We start from the raw sequence: 19,272 nt of genomic DNA, 5'->3' as shown, positions 1-19,272 counted from the left end.
CAGCGCTAAATAGGAGTTCGAATGGATTTTTAACAGTTTTACAGATAAAGGACCACAAAATATTATATTTTTAGTTTGGGACTATTTAGAAAGTTGCTTAGCTTTTGTATTTAGTAACGCTAAAATAATATTTTATGCAAAGCATGAATTTTCTCATGTATTAAAAACTTCTACAAATTCCTAGTATACTTTATCATATGATTTGAGCTTTGGTAACCTTTCCACTACTTGCTTTGGCAAATTTTGCTGATATTTCTTATGCTCCCGGCACCCACGTAAGTGCACCGTGAGCTTGTGTGCAGTGGGGTTTTATGCGTGGTCCATATTCATGTGCATGACCCATTCTTACAACCTCAGCGATTTCTCCATGATCCAGGCGACTACTTTTTTCCTTCCCGTCAGCATCGCTAATGATTGAGGAGGATTCGCCCTTGCTCTAGTTTTCTCAGGATAGCCCCATGACTGATTTCTTTGTCCTTCTCCAGATATCCCCGAAGAAGAGGCGAAATATTGGACTAAGAAGCTGGAGCAGATTAACACCCTGGGAGAGGCCGGAGAGGTGCGTGTATTTATAGTTCCTTCTTCTAGTAAGAGCAGCACACGCCGAGGTCAGAAGAGGAGTGTGCTGCGGCTGCCGCTCATCTGCGTCTCTGGACCCATGGAATCCGCTCTCAGAACCGCAGGACATTGCCATTATCAATATCACAATACACTGCAGCCCTTCTGCACCTTACAATGTCTGGTTATTGTGGGCCAAGCAAAGATTGCATCAAAAATGTTTCTTCTAAAAAGGCGCCACACCTGTCCGCAGGTTGTGTCTGGTATTGCAGCCCAACCCCCATTCAGTTCAATAGAGCTGAGCTGCAATACCAGACACAACCTGAGGACAAGAGTGATGCTGTTTCTGGTCGTCTTGCACCACTCAGTCTTGGATGTCGCATGCCAATGGGATAGTAATCCAAATTTAATAGGGCTCCTTCATTCTTGGCCTTAAGATATTGCTTGAACAATAAAGTTTCGACGTTTTTGTCTATGTAGCTATGGGGCATGTTGCAGCCCCCTGATGAAATGGATGTACAAAGGAGAGACTCTGTATTTGTACATTCCATAAAATATTTTTTTTTTCCTCCCCCATATTCCTATTTACAAAAATGTTACTTCTGTTTTTGCTGATCCTAAATTAGTCTATTTTACTCCAGAGCTGAACTCACAAGTCTGCTTATTCTGTGTCTGCACAGAGCCGTCTCTAGTGTTTGGCATTCAGTGATGTGTAGTCTATTTTTCTACCACTATTAGGTCATGTAATGTATGAAAAATTTAAAGGGGCTGTCTCCAGGAGAGCACTGCTCCCATGTCTCCTGACTTTCTGCTTGCAAGGGGGTGGTTCAGTCCTAAATGATTCACAGTTCGGACCAGCAGTGTGCTCACTGATGCTGCAAGTTTTTCCTCTGCAGCATTATAGGATCGTAGGAACCTGTAACATCCCTGGCGGCGTGCTTGCATGGCTTACCATCTCCCACCATGCAAGACCGCAATCTTACCTTTCAGGCCAGGCTGCACACTTTTGCTCCAGTACCTGCTATTTGTATGTCTCTTGTCTGCTGGCTTAGGGCGTCGGCGCTGTTGCTTTCTGATTCTTAAAGCTACAGTGTGCGCAGTCCTAATGCGTCCCCAGCCTATTGCTGTGAGTCACTGGATACTTAAACCCCCTCCACCCAGTGGGAGGGGCCTGAGCAACACTTTCTTACAGTCTGTTCTGTGCAACTGTGAGCTGCCAGGTCCTGTCTTGACTCTAGTCTGTCCGCCACCCTGGGGGCTGAGTACCCAGGGCCGCTACCTGTACCTGTGACTTCTAGTCTGTTTCCGCCACCCTGGGGGCTGAGTTCCCAGGCTCGTTCCTATATCTTGTTCCCGGTTCAGTTCCTGTCTGAACAGTGTCCTAGCCAGTTACCTGTTTGTCTCTATGTCCGAACCTTCCCCTTTCCTGCAGTGTCTGAACCTGCACCTAACTCCAACTCGTTGTCTCTGTACTTCCGTTTGTGAGTTTTGTGTCCACTCGCTACTTCATTGTAAGTACCTTGTGTGTACCTGGTTCTGCTTGTCCCCTTTCCCTTCCTCCGTATCTACCTCCTGTGTTCTAACCATCTTCCTGTATTTTCCAGTCTGTTCCATGTGAACAGAGCCCTGTCCTGTCTGCCTGCACCTTCTGCTCTGTTCTGCTCTGCTTGTTTACCGCACCTGCCGTTTTGCTCCGCTCTGCTTGTTCACCTCACCTGCGGTTTTGCTCCGCTCTGCTTGTTCACCTCACCTGCGATTTTGCTCCGCTCTGCTTGTTCACCTCACCTGCGGTTTTGCGCTGCTCTGCTTGTTCACCGCACCTGTGGTTTTGCGCTGCTCTGCTTGTTCTCCGCACCTTCGGTTTTGTGCTGCTCTGCTTGTTCTCCGCACCTGCGGTTTTGCTCCGCTCTGCTTGTTCTCCGCAGCTGCGGTTTTGCTACGCTCTGCTTGCTCACTGCACCTGCTGTTTTGCTCCGCTGTGCTTGTTCACCGCATCTGCGGTTTCGCTTTGCTCTGCTTTCCACCGCACCTGCAGCTCCATTCCTGTGTCCCAGTCTGTACTGGTCCCTATCCTACCTGCATTCCTGCCTGCCAGTACCCGCCTGTCTGCATACCTGCCGTGCCTGCCAGTGCCCACCTGTCTGCTTGCCAGCCGAGCCTGTCAGACCCCTCCTGTCTGCATACTAGCCGTGCCAGCCAGTACCCACCTGTCTGCTTGCCAGCCGAGCCTGTCAGACCCCTCCTGTCTGCATACTAGCCGTGCCAGCCAGTACCCACCTGTCTGTATACCAGCCTAACCTGCCTGTTCCTGCATTCCCCGGTGTGGGTCAACAGCTGTGACCGGGGTCTGACCTGGAGTAGCACCTGGTCCCTCTGCTCAGTTCCTCCCTGGTTCACGGAGTCGACTGAGCCGCCGTGTGACCTTGGTCAGACCGAGTTAATACTTAGTTACGCCCCTCCAGGCACTCCTCGGTTCATGGTACAGTGAGATCACTAATCATGCTCATGCCAGTCAGTCCGGGCGCGAGCGTAACAGAACCAGTGATCCGGTCCGCTTCGGAGCCGCACTTACAAGCTCTATAGCAAACATCTTGTATGCCCTGTGCTCCTAGGAGATCGTCCACTGCTGATTAGGCTGCAGAGGTGGCCGGTAACCTAGGCATTCAGCAGTAAACAATGAAATTAAAAATCTCTCAGATTATGAGAACAGAGCATTTTTAACAGTTGACTATTTTTACAACACTTTGTAGTTTTAGATGGTGGGGATTGATGGTGGATTGATGACGGTGATACAACCCCTTTTAACAGTGCCACTGCATTAAAGAAGCTCAGCTAAGCTATTCAGGGTTGGTCTCTGTTTCCAATACCAGCCAGCAGAATTATGATTGCAGCTCTTCCTTATAAAGCAGACCGTAACTTGACACCTCAGTGATGTCAGTAACACTTCAGTTACTTTTCTAGTGCTACCACCAAAAATATCAGCATCTGAAATGGGGCAACTACCCTTCTGTTTTCAAAACCTCTACATGCTGTCAGTGACCAGAAACCTTCTTGCTTACATTCAGAAGCTGAACACCCTTCCCGCCGGCAGAAGTACATGACTCCCTACAGAAAGTGAGCTCTGATGCTGTGTGCAGAGCCCGGCAGCTGTGTGAGCAGGACTAGATTTTAAGGAAAAGAAACCATTATGGTTTCAGCTTATAGATCAAAATTTGTGTTAATTTATCCCTTCTGTCACTGAGGTCCCTCTACCTCTCCACCATCTTGCACACGACTTCATATGAAGGGAGTGATTGGATCGCCGCTTACCACTGCTCACATTACTTTCCAGATTTCCGTGGGTCATGCTGACAGGTTTCCTATTTTTTGTTTTGACTTGTGCAAGATGAAAACTTAAAATCTTCCAAGTAAAGCAGAATTCGTCTTTCCTCCTACCCGGCAATTATCCTCCCACAGCTCGCAGCGGATCTCATCACACACAGCAAATAATAGTACCTCGCCCCTCGCTGTGCAGCGGCCGCTCGCTAGGCGCCTGTGTGACACCGCACATGTTGGATGCCTCCTGTGTATGGCAAAAATTAAATGTCACGTCACAGCAAACATGTGCGCCTCTCCACTACCCACATCACATAATAGTGGGGTAGGATTCATGGATTTATCAACTCGTCGGTTTAATTTGCTGGAAATTGACGACATGGGCAGGAATATCAATATTTACTAATATTTAGTTCCTGCATTTAAAGGGGATGTATGGGATGAGAAAAAAAGTAATCTTTTTAGTTTAGAAACTTCAGCACTCTTGCCCATAGGCTGTGTCTGGTATTGCACATCAGTTCTATACAAGAGAGCTGCAATACTGGATACAACCTGTGGACAAGAGTGGCAGTGTGAAGGAAAGAATAAGTGCACAAAGACAGGAAGAGGGGGAGTGGAGACCCCTAGGCAGATCTGACAATCGCCCGGACTCCCCTAACGTCCCTAAATAGGTCGTCCAAGGGAAATCCAAGAAGACACTAGTCGACTACTTTTACTTTAGAACAGGACAGAGGAAAATAGAGCTATCATCGGCGACTCTCTGGAGAGACTGAAGGTATTTAAACATCCAGCAAGGGTGTGTCAATTAGCAGCAGAAGGTGGAGGTCACTGCTAGGTCCTAGAGGGAGAAGGATATCACTACACTACAGAGAAGATCAAGAAGATGCCTGCAGAGCCAAGCGTAATGACCTACTGTTAGATCCAGAACGACTGTCTGTCACAACTGACGCACACGTGACAGTGTTTCTAAAATATATAGAACTTTATTTCTAATTCTGAACGATCCTTATGGTCAGCCAGGGCTAAGGTATGCTGCTCAGCAATGGTTTTGGAACCTATTTAAGGACGATAGGGGAGTCAGGGTGGTGTTAGATCTGCTTAGGAGTCCCCACTCCCCTCTTTCCTACTTGCTGGGCTTTCCTATCATCGTTCGCTGGGTTCTTCTCATACCTAGCATGACACCTTATTAGTCTTGCAGCTCTTCTTTGTACTTGTACCTATTTCACCTCCAGGACATCCTTTCTACAAACCGATGCCCAGAACTGAACTGAATACTGAGTAACCACGTCAATGGGATGAAGTTATATTCCCTCCATGTTCTGCGAGTTCATGGGGCCCCCCTCCCTTTTTTTTTTTTTTTTTTTTTTTTTATTCTGCTGATTGACATTGGATATTTTTATTTTGTCCATGATCTACAAGTACACCCAGATCCTTCTCCACAAGTGACTCTCCTAGTTTTACTCCCCCTATAATAATTTTTTTTTCAGCAAATAATTTTTATTGAAAAACTAGAAATTACAATTTTCCATCTTTCAAATAACATAAATGACCTAGTAATTCCATAGTATAAAACATGAACAAAGTATCTGAACTTCAATTCCCTAACCCACCCTAAACCCAAATCCCAAAATTGTAGAGAGAACCATTTTCAGAGCAGTTCTAGCATAAAGGATTATAACATTCGTAGAAGTGGGAAGAAGATTAAGTGACTAATAAAGGGATAACATTGTTACCTCCTATAATATTTAATGCATACGGTTATACACACAACGATAACAAATGTCACTTTTTATTTTTTTTATTTACATTTTAATAATGTTCTAGGAGAAGTGGGGTATTTGAACTTTTAGAATTTTTTTTAAATTTATTTACTTATTTTTTTAATTTCTACTTTCTATTATCCCATCAATGGGATTTGAAACTTTTGATAAATTGTATAATATTGTGATCGTACAATGCACTGTAAAATTATCGTTCAGTAAGCTCCTGGCTGCCAGGACAGTGCCATCAGCACTCCACTTTCAACCTCTCTAATGCCACTGTGACTATTGACCGCGGTATCTAAGGGGTTATACTGCTGCGATCATTGTTAATTCCAGTTGTTACTCAGGTGTTGGCTGTTAACACAGCCAGCACCCTCGCTGTATGGGGCAGGCTCAAATCGTGAGCTCCCTCCATACATGGAGTGTGCCTTGGCACTTGCCCGGATTGGCCAGGCGCTGGCACCTTATCTTTATACACTTGTAAGATCCCCCTTTAAAGGGGTTTATTTAGGACTTTGATGGCCAATCCTTAGAATCCAACAGTCTTGTACCTAACACCCGACCAGCTGTTAACAGGTGAAGATGTAATCTGTGTACAGCACATGTCTATACATGAAGGTATAAAGCTACAATATTTCACACATTTTAATATCACAGATGTTATGTGACTACTTCTGTGTTTTTTTCCAGTATTCTTACACTGAGGATGTGCAGAATAAACCACTGCCGATGGCCGTCTCCCAGTGCTGTAAGTTCTTACTCGAAGTCTAAACTTATATTTATTTTTTTTACATGTTCACTGATTTCTTTTGCAGTGTTGCATGTCAATCTGATTGATCACCACTCGCCAACCAATGTTAGATTATTACGGGGACTATTGTGTTCAGCTGCTCCGGGGTCATACATTTTATATGTGAACGATCCTCGGGGTAGGAGGGGGGCCTCAACAGAGGGAACATTATTCGTTTATCGACTTTGATGTATTTTCTTATAATAGAAGTATAATAAATTGCCAAGTTTCATAAAGTGGAATAAAAAAAGGATAGACATACTTCTGTATGTCTGTAATACTTCATTCTACCATGAGAAGCACGCTGCTTCAAAATCCTGTTTGCTGGGGATCTCGACTGATAGCAGCCCCCCAGATTAAAGGAGTTGTTAGTGGTAAAGGAATCCCTTTTAAGGGCGCATTCTGACAACCATATTGTTATGGGTATTCCACAACAGAGAGGGGCTAGAAGACCGCGGTGTCTGGTTGCATGTACTCCTGCACTGGTTAGAAACACTTCTCCATCATATTAAACAGTGCAGTTTTTCTCCTTGCTGGTAGTGCAGGGGTTAACCTATTCAGTTGAGAGCTCCTGGAGCTTTCCTGCTTTGATGCTCTCAGCTGTTCAGTGTTGGCCACTCCCCTCTGCTATATATAATTTCCTCTGGCACTTAGAGATTAGTTCATACTGCCTGGTTCTGGAGTTGGAGATGTTTGTTTTTTTTGAGGAGGCGTTTGGAGTGTTCAGAAGACTGTTGATTGGTGTTTTTTCTGTGTGCATATCCTCATCCTTTCCTATTTTGTTTTTCCTTCCTGTGTTCCACTCTGTTGTTTGTGAGTACATATTTGTATGATTGGTATTTTAATGTATCCCTGTACGTCTTTTCTTGTAACTCCCCACTTCCCTGGGTGGGGAAGGGACTGATAAGGGCTGATTTAGGAGCTCAACCAGGCATGTGGCCCCGGCGTCTTCAGAATCAGAAGTAATCCTGGGAGCAGGAATAGCTAGGGCACCTCTAGCTTGAGAAACAGAGATAACCTGCAACAATGCCTTGACACACATTGATCGGTCTGAGATTGGACAGCAATGGTGCCCTGACTGGCCAACCAAAGTGTGACTGCTTCATATATTTCTATGTAGCTGTCGCGCTCAGGTTGGGAGATCAGTGGCCAGTCTAAGCATTACAGTACGATCTCCGAGTAATATGGACCCTTAAAGAGACTTACCACCAGTTTTAGTAATTATTCACATTTACTTATGACATAACAGCTCTGAAGCCTCTTCTCTTCAGAACAATTCTACCTTGTGCTACTTTCTCGATTACACGTCCAAGAAATTTAGAAATAAATGGACATCTGGGTGTTACCATTTTTTTTTTAAATAAAAGAGGGTGTTCCTATTGTAATCTGGCTCTGATTGGCTTGTGCCAGTGTCTGTGGTGACACGCCTCTAACTGGTAACACCCAGTTGTATAATTGCTTCATAAATTTCTAGTAGGAATAACAGAGGAACAAGGTAACACAGGGATATAAGAGGAGTGATTCACCGTTATGTAAAATGTTTGCTATATGAGGCATGTGTGGAGAGCTGATAAGTGGTCGTTAAATGGTGTGAATACGGCTTTCTTAAAGGTGTTTTCAGTCTTGTCATTTTTTGCATCCTCTTCTCAGTTTTGAAAGTCTGTTGTGATTTATCTCATATGTACATAAAGTTTGTGATCTGTGAGAGGGCAAAGTCTGCAACAAATCCACAGCAAAATCCACATATGTGCGGACTTGTTGCAGTTTTTTTTCTGTCATTTCATCCCTGTGCATTATAAAGATGTAAATCCGCTGTGAAAATCTACATCACAAACTGACCTGCTAAAATCTGCACCGGATATCAGTGTCTGCAATAAATTATTGGCAAAGACCATCCACTTCTCCACTGGTGTAATAAGCTGAAGATTTTCCTTCTGGAAATTCCAGATAGAAAATGCTCTTTCAGACAACTTGATCTAGTTTGTGATGAATGGGCAAAAAAAAAAAATAAAAAAAAAATCTCTGGAAAAATACCACCATTTGGGTATCTCTTCCACTCGCTGCCTGTTGTCAAGTGTAATCAATCTCTAGCAGTAGAGGCTTCTACATGGATTACAGGAATTGGAAACGGGGCGTTGTCTCTTTACATGTCGTGGGCGGGGCTTTGTCTCATTACAGGAGGTGGGGGCGGGGCGTTTTCTCATTACATGATGTGGGGAGGGGAAGTGAAGGCGGTGCTTTGTCTCGTTATGGGAAGTGGAGCGGGGCTTTGTAGCTTTATGGCAAGTGAGGGGCCGCACAGCTTTGACTCTGTTATGTATGTATGCTTTCTGACAGGAGAGAAAGAACAAAGAAGTGGTTTTCCGTTTAGAACGGGCAAGTCTTTTTTTGACAGGCAAGCAATTTTGACTTTGTGGGGGGAAGAAGTAATAAGACTATACTTTTCTTCAGTTTTTATGTGGAATGACAGATGCACTTAAAAGAAGTGTGACCATCCCAAATCACTGAACCACGTATTTAGGTATGTAGGAGACTTGGCCCCTATAAATATCATACGTGTAGTATAGCTTTTGAAGTGTATTTATTTCATATGCAAATTAAGGGTCTTCGGTACACCCTTGGCATGGTCAAAGGACTCAGTGCACCCTTACGCCTCCTCACTTTGCATATTGAGCACTGTCATATCTTGATTGGCAGCACTTAAAGGGGTATTCCCATCTCCAAGATCCTATCCCAATATGTAGTAGGTGTAGTAATAATAATAATATTTGCAAATACCTCCAATTAGAAATGTAGTATAGTATTTTTGATGCGTTATGTCTCTTTCCTCATGTACAGGCATCGCAGGACCTTAGGTATCCACGGTTACGACCACAAGCAACTAGCTAACTGTGACTTTATCAGTGGACGTAACCGTGGATACCTAAGGTCCTGCGATGCCTGTACATGAGGAAAGAGAGATAGCGAATCAAAAAAACTATGCTACATTTCTAATTGGAGGTATTTGCTAATATTATTATTATTATTATTATTATTACACCTCCTACATATTGTGATAGGATCTTGGAGATGGGAATACCCCTTTAAGCAATCGCTGCCTGCACTCTGCAGCCGCACTCACACAGTGTCATTGCTGGTTATTATCTCTGGCTCCTCTCTGCAGTACGGGACTCGGTGGCATCTGCAGACAGGAGCCATTGATGAGAGCCGGCAATGACACTGTGTGAGTGCGGCTGCAATATGCAAATCAAGGGGGCATGATGGTGCACTGGAGCCCCCTCACTTGCATAAATATATATTTTTTAAATCAACTAAACCACTAAAAGTTTTACTACACATATGATTTATATAGAGGCTAAGCCCCCTACATACCTGAATTAGTGGTTTAGTTAGGGTTTTGGGGGTGATAGACTCCTTTTAAAGGGAACCTGTTGTTGATTCATGGTAGCGAGAATCAGAGCCTGCAGATTGCCTCTGCTGCAGGTGATTGACAGATCACCTGCTATGGAAGAGACCTGTCAATCACCTGGAGCATCGCGGGGAGAAGCCAATCTGGGTGCGGCGCTGTTGAAATCATATGCAACTAAAACTGCCAAATCGTCAAATTGTACTTGATTTTCTGCAGTTTTGGTTGTACACCTCCGTGCTGTGTACGGCTCATTGGCAGGATCAGTGCACAATACACCAGCCAGATCGTCCTGAATTATCAGACAGGTTGTCCGGCCGAGGCAGCACCAATGTTGTTTTCTTACTGTTGTCCAGCACAGTTAAATACCATTATGACATTTTTTGCGCTGAATTCTAAGCTTTTCTTCAGTCGCTCGGCACAAATCCAGATAAAGTGTAAACTTTCCTAATGCAAGATAGAAAATGAAATAAATGGTCTCTCCCATCCCTGTGGACATCGGCGGCTGCGGTAATAAACAAGCGGCACAGAGGCGACGGCGGTCACATTACACGCTGTATGCCATAATGTAGGTTCAGTTCTGAATACATTTTTTCAATTCTATTTATTTTAACAATTAATAAGCAGCCGGCTCCGGGGAACGTCTCTGCGTCCCGCTCGATTTTCTCCCTTTTATTCTGCATAATTTAATAAGCCCTTAAAAAGGAGCAGAAATCACTTCTGTAGCATGAAAGAAGCCTGACGATGGGACTGGGCTGCGGAAAGAATAGGCAGAAAAAACGGTGTTAACCATTTAATTGGACAGCCTGAGAATACATGAACAGCTAATCATTGTCACAGCTGTGGATTTGTTACAATGTATCTTGTCTAGGCTAACAATTGTGTTCACACAGGCAGATACACATTACTTACAATGATTTCCATTCTCATTATAGAAAGTGAAAGCATTTCATTAGACTAAAATGACCGCTCCAGGTGTGACTCTGGGATCCTCCCCAATCCTCCTGCCCGCCTGTGCCTCCTGCCCGCCTGCGCCTCCTGCCCGCCTTCGCCTCCTGCGCCTCCTGCCCGCCTTCGCCTCCTGCGCCTCCTGCCCGCCTTCGCCTCCTGCGTCTCCTGCCCGCCTTCGCCTCCTGCGTCTCCTGCCCGCCTTCGCCTCCTGCGTCTCCTGCCCGCCTTCGCCTCCTGCGTCTCCTGCCCGCCTTCGCCTCCTGCGTCTCCTGCCCGCCTTCGCCTCCTGCGTCTCCTGCCCGCCTTCGCCTCCTGCGTCTCCTGCCCGCCTTCGCCTCCTGCCCGCCTCCTGCCCGCCTTCGCCTCCTGCCCTCCTGCGTCTCCTGCCCGCCTTCGCCTCCTGCGTCTCCTGCCCGCCTTCGCCTCCTGCGTCTCCTGCCCGCCTTCGCCTCCTGCGTCTCCTGCCCGCCTTCGCCTCCTGCGTCTCCTGCCCGCCTTCGCCTCCTGCGTCTTCCTATAGGTGGCACTAGAGTTCTAGTCCTCTTCCTCTCTGAAGAGACAATTTGCATATTTCCCAAAGGAGCTTTGCGGCTTAAGTCTCCTCACCTTGACATGCCTAACATGTCACTTTCAGCCAGGAGAAACGTTACCCTTTGGATCCCGGTCAGACGCCTCTCACACTTTGCACTGACGAGGGGCAGTACCCCGAAACACAGTGTCTGCAAATTGAGATTCTGAATCTGGCTTTTATCCTAAGTCATGTGATAAGGCTCTTTAGAGAGTCGATATTGACTTTTAGGATTTCTACTTCCTATAGGTGGCACTAGAGTTCTAGTCCTCTTACTCTCTGAAGAGACAATTTGCATAGACATTTCAGTAACTGAGCGGATTTATGACCTGCCTCCTCTATCTCCTCCTGGCCACAATCTTGCAAATTTTGATGGCCGTCGACATCCACGCTTGTTCTTGTGGGCTGGAGCAATAGCCAAGTCCAATAGCGACAGTAGTTGCTCCTTCAGATAATTGGTTTGGGATAGACTCACTGTGGTAGAGGGGGTCGGCCATGTATATTGGTGTAGATTACATTTCTTTCATTACCTTGACCGCAAATTATCGGAACCATCTCTGATTCTATATATAAAGCTTGAGGGGGTGTAAGGTGCTCACGTCTCCATACTCCCACGTCTCGAGGTGAATAACACGGTAGAAGCTCAATTTTTTTTTTCCATCATTTCATGCAACTTTCCGAGAAGTAAAGACTTTGCTGACTCCACTAATTATTCGTGTGACACATTTGTAAGACGTCTTTGATTTCCACGACACGACAGTGACTTGGGCTGGTTAAACGGCTGATTAAAGCAAGAAAAAAAGAATAATTAAAAATCTGTTGAACCCCAGGGTTCGGCCGCTCTCTGCTCAGAAGGGAAGAAAGGCCGATGAATTCTGTGACACACACGAGAGAACAATCTTCTCCGCCACTTTGTAATTAGTCGAGAGATCTTCTAATTGAGGAGGCAGATGGCAGCTCCGTCGGGTGACAACACCATATTATTACCAGGGCCGGCATCCAGTTGTCATGGAGAAAATGAACTAGTACGAGGCTATTTATTACACGTTCTGATCCAGCCCAGGAAGCGGATGATAGGAAGGGGTTAATTGGGATGTAATTAGGTGACACTTAGATTTTTTTTTTTCTTTTTCTTGTACCTCTCTCTGAAATGACAACTGAGCAGATGCAAATGAAAAGGGGGGGGGGGGGGGGGGAGTTTATATTTATTTTTTTGCATATGCTTTAATAATGGAATTTGCATAATCCCAGAGCGTTTTACATACGGGCCATTTATTTTCTGCTTGACCTACATTGACTCAGTCATGTGTCAGAATAAACCAGCATGGGCTCATTAGTCATTGTGGGGTCCGATCCCTGACGTCTTCTGATGGGTTCTACTTCTATCATTTGAACTCGGACACAGATTATCTTCCACCATCCCCACCAGTCTCTATCCTAGTTAGGTTGATGGGATGAATCTGAAATAAAAATATATAATTAAAGCAGACTTTTGATTTCCCTCCCCCCCCCCCCCCCCCCCCTCCTTCTGGAAACTTTTTTTTTTTTTTTTTTTTCTTCCCCTCACCCCCTTCTGTACACTCCCCTTCCCCTCTTCTGTAGACTATACTCGCCCCCCACCCCCTTCTGGAGACTCTTCTTTTCTCCCCCCACACACCCTTCTGGAGACTCTTCTTTTCTCCCCCCACACACCCTTCTGGAGACTTACTTCCTCCCCCCACACACCCTACGCATATACACACACCCTTCTGGAGACTCCCCCCCCCCCCCTCCACATACCCTTCTGGAGACTCTTCCAACCGTTTTAGAGAGTCTTCTTTCCCCTCACCTCCTTCTGTAGACTCCCCCCTCCCCCTCCCCTCTTCTGTAGACTCTTCTTTTCCCCCACCCTCTTCTGGAAACTCTTACCCCCCCCCCCCCCACACGCACTTCTGTAGACTTTTACACCCCCCGCACACACACCCCCTCTTCTGTAGACTCTACTCGCCCCCCCACCCCCTTATGGAGACTCGTCTTTTCCCTTCACCCCCTTCTGGAGACTCTTCTTTCCCCTTCACCCCTTTCTGGAGACTCTTCTTTTCTCCCCACCCCCTTCTGGAGACTCTTCTTTCCTCCCCACACACACACACTTCTGGAGACTCTTCTCGACCCCCCCCCCCACACACACACACACATACCCTTCTGGAGACTCCTCCCCCCTTCTCCCCCTCACCCCCTTCTGTAGACTCTACTCTCCCCCCCCCACACACACACACACACACCCCCACACACACACATCCTTCTGGAGACTTTTCTCTTTAGTGCAGCAATCACCTGATTTTTTATTTCTTGGACATTTAGTTGCTTGTTTTATATTCTTTGTTTCTTGCACTGCAGCTACCATGTTCTGAATATCTGCTGAAATTATGCCTTCTACATAGGAGCCAATCTGAAGAAGTTGAGCTGCAGTGTAACGCACAGAGAAGGAGAGTGTGTTAACCTTGGTCTCTGATGAGACATAAAGTGGTGGCAGGTTTGGGTCAGTAGGAGTTAACAAGCTCATGAACCAGAATTAAACAAATTTGCAGGCTCCCCTTATGACAGCCCCTCCATTAACTACCTGATGATGATTTATTTCTGTATTACTTTCATACTGTAGGTGATTTATATTCTTTATGTCCTTGGTCTACTGCCAATGTTTTCTGACTTGCTACTGAAATTCTACTTCTTACATTGGAGTAAATCTGAACAATCAGTTCTGCAGTGTAAAGCATAGGGGAGCACAGAGCATTAAGGTGGTGGCAGATTTGAGTCAGTAGGCGTTTAATATTCTTCTCTAATTTCTTAAGAATTTAACGCCACCTAACCCAAACTTGCCACTACAATGTTTCATCAGAGGCTCTGCACCATACTTTACACTACAGCTCTGCTGCTTGGACAGATTGGCTCTTGGGTAAGAACAGAAGCTCAGCAGAAATTCTGAATATGGTCGCTGCAGGGCAAGAATTAAAGCATATGTAACAACAGCAACTAAATCACCAATAAAGAAACAAAAATGTGATTGCTGTACAAAAGGGAGGAGTCTCCATATAGAGGAGGGGTCTAAAAAAATCTCATTTAATATTCCGCACTTAATTAAATATTTATTAAGCGGATTTTCCAACCCCCTCCACCATTATTTTTATTTTTCTTTATTAGTGATTTTAGTTGCTTTTTGTTTGTTTTTTTGCCCTGCAACTACCATGTTGTGAATTTCTGCTGCTCTTAGATAGGAGCCAAGCCAAACAAGCTGAGCTTCAGTTTAAAGCACTGGGGATAAAAGCAAATTTGTACTCCCCCCATCCTAAATATGTTTAGTTGCTTGTGGTTTTATAATCTTTTGCTTCTTATCTGCAATGTCCTGAAACTGCAGAAATGAAGTTTGCTATATTTCAGAAAATATGCAAATTTACCCAAATTCTGCAAAATTAAAAATCGGCAGTCAGCGGAGCAGAAGTACTGATGATGATCCCATTTTATTAAAAGAAAAAAAAATTGTCATTTTATTGCTTAAAATCCCATTTTCTAATCAACTCACTCCCCCCGAGATTGAAAAACAAAATGTATCAGAAAGTTGCAGAACTCTTCATTATACGATATAATCCTGATAATCCGGTATCCTCCGACCTCCACATCCAATATGCTGAACTATTGTAATTAAAAATACAGGAAACACAAAAGTGATAATTATTGGTGGTGGACGGGCAATGTAATTACAGTTTCGGCTCATAGATGGCTGATGGGCGCAGAAAGGTTTGTGACGACTTGGCGCAGATAAACCTTCACTTCCATAAGACTGGTTTGCCTGGGGAGTTCATGGGTCATGTATAAGAAAATAGGGGCCAGTGGAGTCTGACACCCTCCCTTCTGAGTCCAGTTTTAGGCCATGTGCACAGTATTTGGTCAGTATTTTACATCCGTATTTGTTCTACTCCTGGTTTTGGCTTCCAGTCAGAGGAAAAGTATAATAGAAACACGTCACCACTTCTGTATTTATCGCCCACTCCTGGTTTTGACTTAGATATACTGACCAAATACTGAACGTGGCATTACTTTGACAATTCTGGTTAAAATCTGGAGCCAAACAGTTTTTGGCGTGATAGACTTCTTGTAAAGTAGATTTTCCGGGGCAGATTTGTGCCCATAGTGAGTCAACTGGCAGTCATTTAAGACCCTTTAAAGAGAACTTGTCCGCAGGATTTAGCACTTTAAAGTGAAGGCATGGCCATAGTGACGCCGTTATGCTGATTTACTGATAGCTTTGGGGAAGGAATCCGATCTCTGGTTCTTGTTTTAATCATTCTCTAAAGTTTTCTTCTAATGATATATCTGTGCATTGGGGCGGGCCTGGGGGTAGGGTCTTCTGCTCCTCCGCCCCACTGCCTGCCTCCTGTGTTTCTTTTACGGGTCACTGATTATTCAGTGACCTGCCTACTTTTTTGAAATTCCGTGTCTCCACCATCACTGGGGTGGGCGGCGTGTGTGGACTGTGATTCCACAGATGGTCTTCAGGTCTTATAATAAAATGGTGCATGCTTAATGAAGATGCCATTAAGCTGCTATCTCAATCTGCGCTTGCACCACTATCGGCGCCATTTTATTGAAGACCTGAAGACCATCTGTGGAATCGCACTTCGCATGCGCCGCCCTCTCCAGTGGCGGTGGTGATGTGGAATTTCAAAAAGGCAGAATAATCAATGACCTGTAAAAGAAACCCAGGAGGCATGCGGTGGGGCAGAGGAGCAGAAGACCCTACCCCCACTCCCACCCTGATATACAGAAGACGTCATTAGAAGAAAACTTTAGGGGCTGATTAAGCAAGAACCAAAGATCGGATTCCTTCACCAAAGCTATCAGTTTAATCAGCATAATGGCGCCTTCATGGCCGTGTCTTTACTTTATAGTGCTATCCTGCTGACGGCTTCTCTTTTTTGCGGTCCGATACAAACCGCATGGTGACTGAAGAATTGTTCTTATGATCATTTGGTCGCTGCGCAGTTTGTGTGTTGTCGGCAGCACATTCCCTTTTTACTCAGCAAGATTTGCCGCCAATCACGTTAAGTTTAGGTTCTCGTGAGCAATTCGGTCAACCGATGAGTGAGAGTTGTGGTCATTCGTTGTCTGACTTGTTGCCCTATTTACACAGACCGATGGTTGGGAGCAAGAGCTCTTACCCGTTCTCATGGCCGATCAGCCCTCGTAGCGGAGCCTTTAGTAATTAGAGCATACAAATCTATACGGCTGAAAGCTATTTGCATGGTTTTGAATGTCTTTCCACTTATGTCACTTTTTAGACTTTCTCTGTATGCCAAAACCAGACCAGTGAAAAATGATGCAAAATACTGGAGTGTCTCCAGACCACAAAACAGGTGTCAATCTTTAAATTCTAGTTTTGGCATACAAATACTGCAAAGTGCATGAGTCCTTAAAGGGGTTGTCCAGTGATAACTGACTGATCCTTGGGTGTCTGACTGCTATGACCGGCAGAACAGAGAACTTTTATTCCAGTTACAAAAATGGAATGGTAGGTTGTATGTCGCTCCATTCATTCTCTGCCGCTGCTGGGGGAAAAAAATGAGCGCAGCTCAGCAGCCCCATAGGAAATGAATGGAGCATTAGTTGAACATGTGCACTACCGCTGCATTCTAACAGGGATTAAAAGTTCCCTGTTCCGCGGGTCCCAGCAGTCAAACCCCCACCGATCAATATCCTGTGGATAGATGATAACTTGTTTTCATCAATCAACCCCTTTAATGATGACCTTGATCTGCCCTCTGAGGGCAGATTATCCTATGAATGTCCCTTCCTATGTTATCCTCATACATTCTATATTTCGTGTTCCTCTTCTATAGTTGCCCCATTTTACAATCCAACTTAAGGAATGGTCTGGTTTGGACCACATTTTTTTTTTTCGTGATGTGATGGAAAAAGAATCTTGTCGGAGAGAACGTTGGCCATTTCTTATTTGTAGGGAAGACTTTGATGCTGCACTTTGTAATCAATAACCCAGATGTAAAATGTAAGAATTATTGGGTCCTCCCGAACAAGAATCACAGTCTTAACCCGCCTCATCCTAGCTCCTTACCGGCTCTGCGGGCTCACGGGGTAGAGGTAAAGTGCCCATACACAGACTAAAGTAGATGAAAATGACTTTCACCATTGGGACTCATTCGGACGTCTGTGGACCTCGGACCACAATGTATGGACTGTGGTCGCGAGTTTCCAGACCGGAGCGTTCTGCCTTGTAATGATACACAAAGCTGTCACGCTGGAGTCCAGTATATTGAGCAAGAGATTTTACCTTCAAAAAATTCTCCCAGAAAGGTCCTTCCCCCGGTGTGTCGGACAAGTGTGACCGGTCTGACCAAAAGAGAAGGTCAGACAGGACTAGAAGTGTGTGGCTTCATCTGCTTAATGATCGGTGTTCACACATTAACCGGCTCCTGTCTATTTTGTGTGGCCACTTTAAGTATTAGGTGGGCCGTAAGAAGCCCCTTATGTTCCGCCACAGCGTCTCTTCACAAATTTGCCTTCAAAAGTGTGCTCATTTACTGCTCTACCATTAGTTGCTATAGGAACTGATTTAATTGTCTCAACATTTGTTTTGTAAGAATCCCTACTTTAAATATTTTCTGCTGAAAAGTCTTTTTCAAGTCCAGATCTATAAAAGAGAAGTGTTGTCAGATACGGAGCTGCCGGTAGTGATTTCCCTCCACCAATGTATAAAGGTAATGAATCTACGCAGGTGATGGCCGCCAGGGAAGCGGTAATATCTCTGGCGCTCGTTAAACAGGTGCCATGTGTTCCAGTTTCTATGGTGATTCAAGAAGTTATTTCCAAACGTATCAAATAGTTATTTTCTAATTTGATATTAAGATTTGGGTGAAGTTTTATTACTTCCAGTCCTAGACGTGATCCTTCGAAAGATCAGTAATCGCAATCACATCCTTGTCCTTATTGTCCCAATTGTCTAAGGTGTCTGTCTTTTTGTGGCAAGTGACATGCCAGTGTAAGGAGACTTATCGGCCATGCAGTGATCCTTTGAGAAGTTTAAATAAGCAAATTGCCATTTTAGAGAGGAAGAGGACCCAAACTCTAGAGCGACCTATTGGAAGTAGCAATCCTAAAAGTCAATATCGACCCTTTTAAGGAGCCTTGTTACATGGCTTAAAATAAAAGCCAAACTAGACTCTCAATTTTCAGACACGTGTTTCGGGGTGCTGCCACTCTTTAGTGCAAAGCATGAGATTGGATTTGGCTATGTGAGAGGCCTCTGACTGTGGTCTAAGGGGATAATGTTTCTGCTTGTGAAGAGTGACATGCCATTTCATAGCCTATAAGTCCCCTTGCACTGGCATGTCACTCTCCACAAGGAGAAACGTTACCCCTTCATCCCAATCAGAGGCCTCTTATACAGCCAAATCAGATCTCATGCTTTGCTCTGAGGAGGAGCAACGCCCTGAAACGCGTGTCTGCAAATTAAGATTCTGGTTTGGCTTTTATCATAACTCGTATGACAAGCCTCGTTAAAGGGTTGATATTTACTTTTAGAATTGCTACTTCCAATAGGTGGCACTAGCGTTCAAGTCATCTTCTCTCTGATGAGGCAATATGCATATCCCTTTACTGGGTAACCTACTGTTTATGGGATGCCAGAAGGAGTAGGGGAAAGGGGCAGAAGTGCTGTATAGCATTGGTCTTGTTAAACCATCAAACACAGTTCATTGCAATTACACAAGTGCATACTACTGCAACATTCCCAATGGTGAAAAATAGAACAACTTTAAATCTTAAAGACAAATATATATATATATATATATATATATATATATATATATATATATATATATATATATATATATATATATATATATATATATATATATATATATATATATATATA

At 44.6% G+C, this 19,272-nt stretch overlaps 1 protein-coding gene across 7 annotated transcripts in view; it reads left to right on the top strand.

The window, feature by feature from the left end:
• The window catches only part of UNC13B (unc-13 homolog B), a 330,375-nt gene that overhangs the window by 79,010 nt on the left and 232,093 nt on the right, over nucleotides 1-19,272 (top strand). For all 7 annotated transcript variants that reach the window (XM_073680363.1, XM_073680367.1, XM_073680366.1 and 4 more), the window contains 2 exons: nucleotides 486-559; nucleotides 6,327-6,384. In XM_073680363.1, coding sequence (XP_073536464.1) covers nucleotides 486-559; nucleotides 6,327-6,384 — 132 coding nt within the window. The remainder of the gene's footprint in view (nucleotides 1-485; nucleotides 560-6,326; nucleotides 6,385-19,272) is intronic.

This window comes from Phyllobates terribilis, unplaced genomic scaffold, assembly GCF_046119375.1.
Source record: "Phyllobates terribilis strain yellow unplaced genomic scaffold, ASM4611937v1 Scaffold_1__5_contigs__length_1240528914, whole genome shotgun sequence".
NCBI lineage: Eukaryota > Metazoa > Chordata > Amphibia > Anura > Dendrobatidae > Phyllobates > Phyllobates terribilis.
The sequence above is the reverse complement of the archived record's forward strand: the minus strand, read 5'-3'. Positions and strand labels throughout refer to the sequence as shown.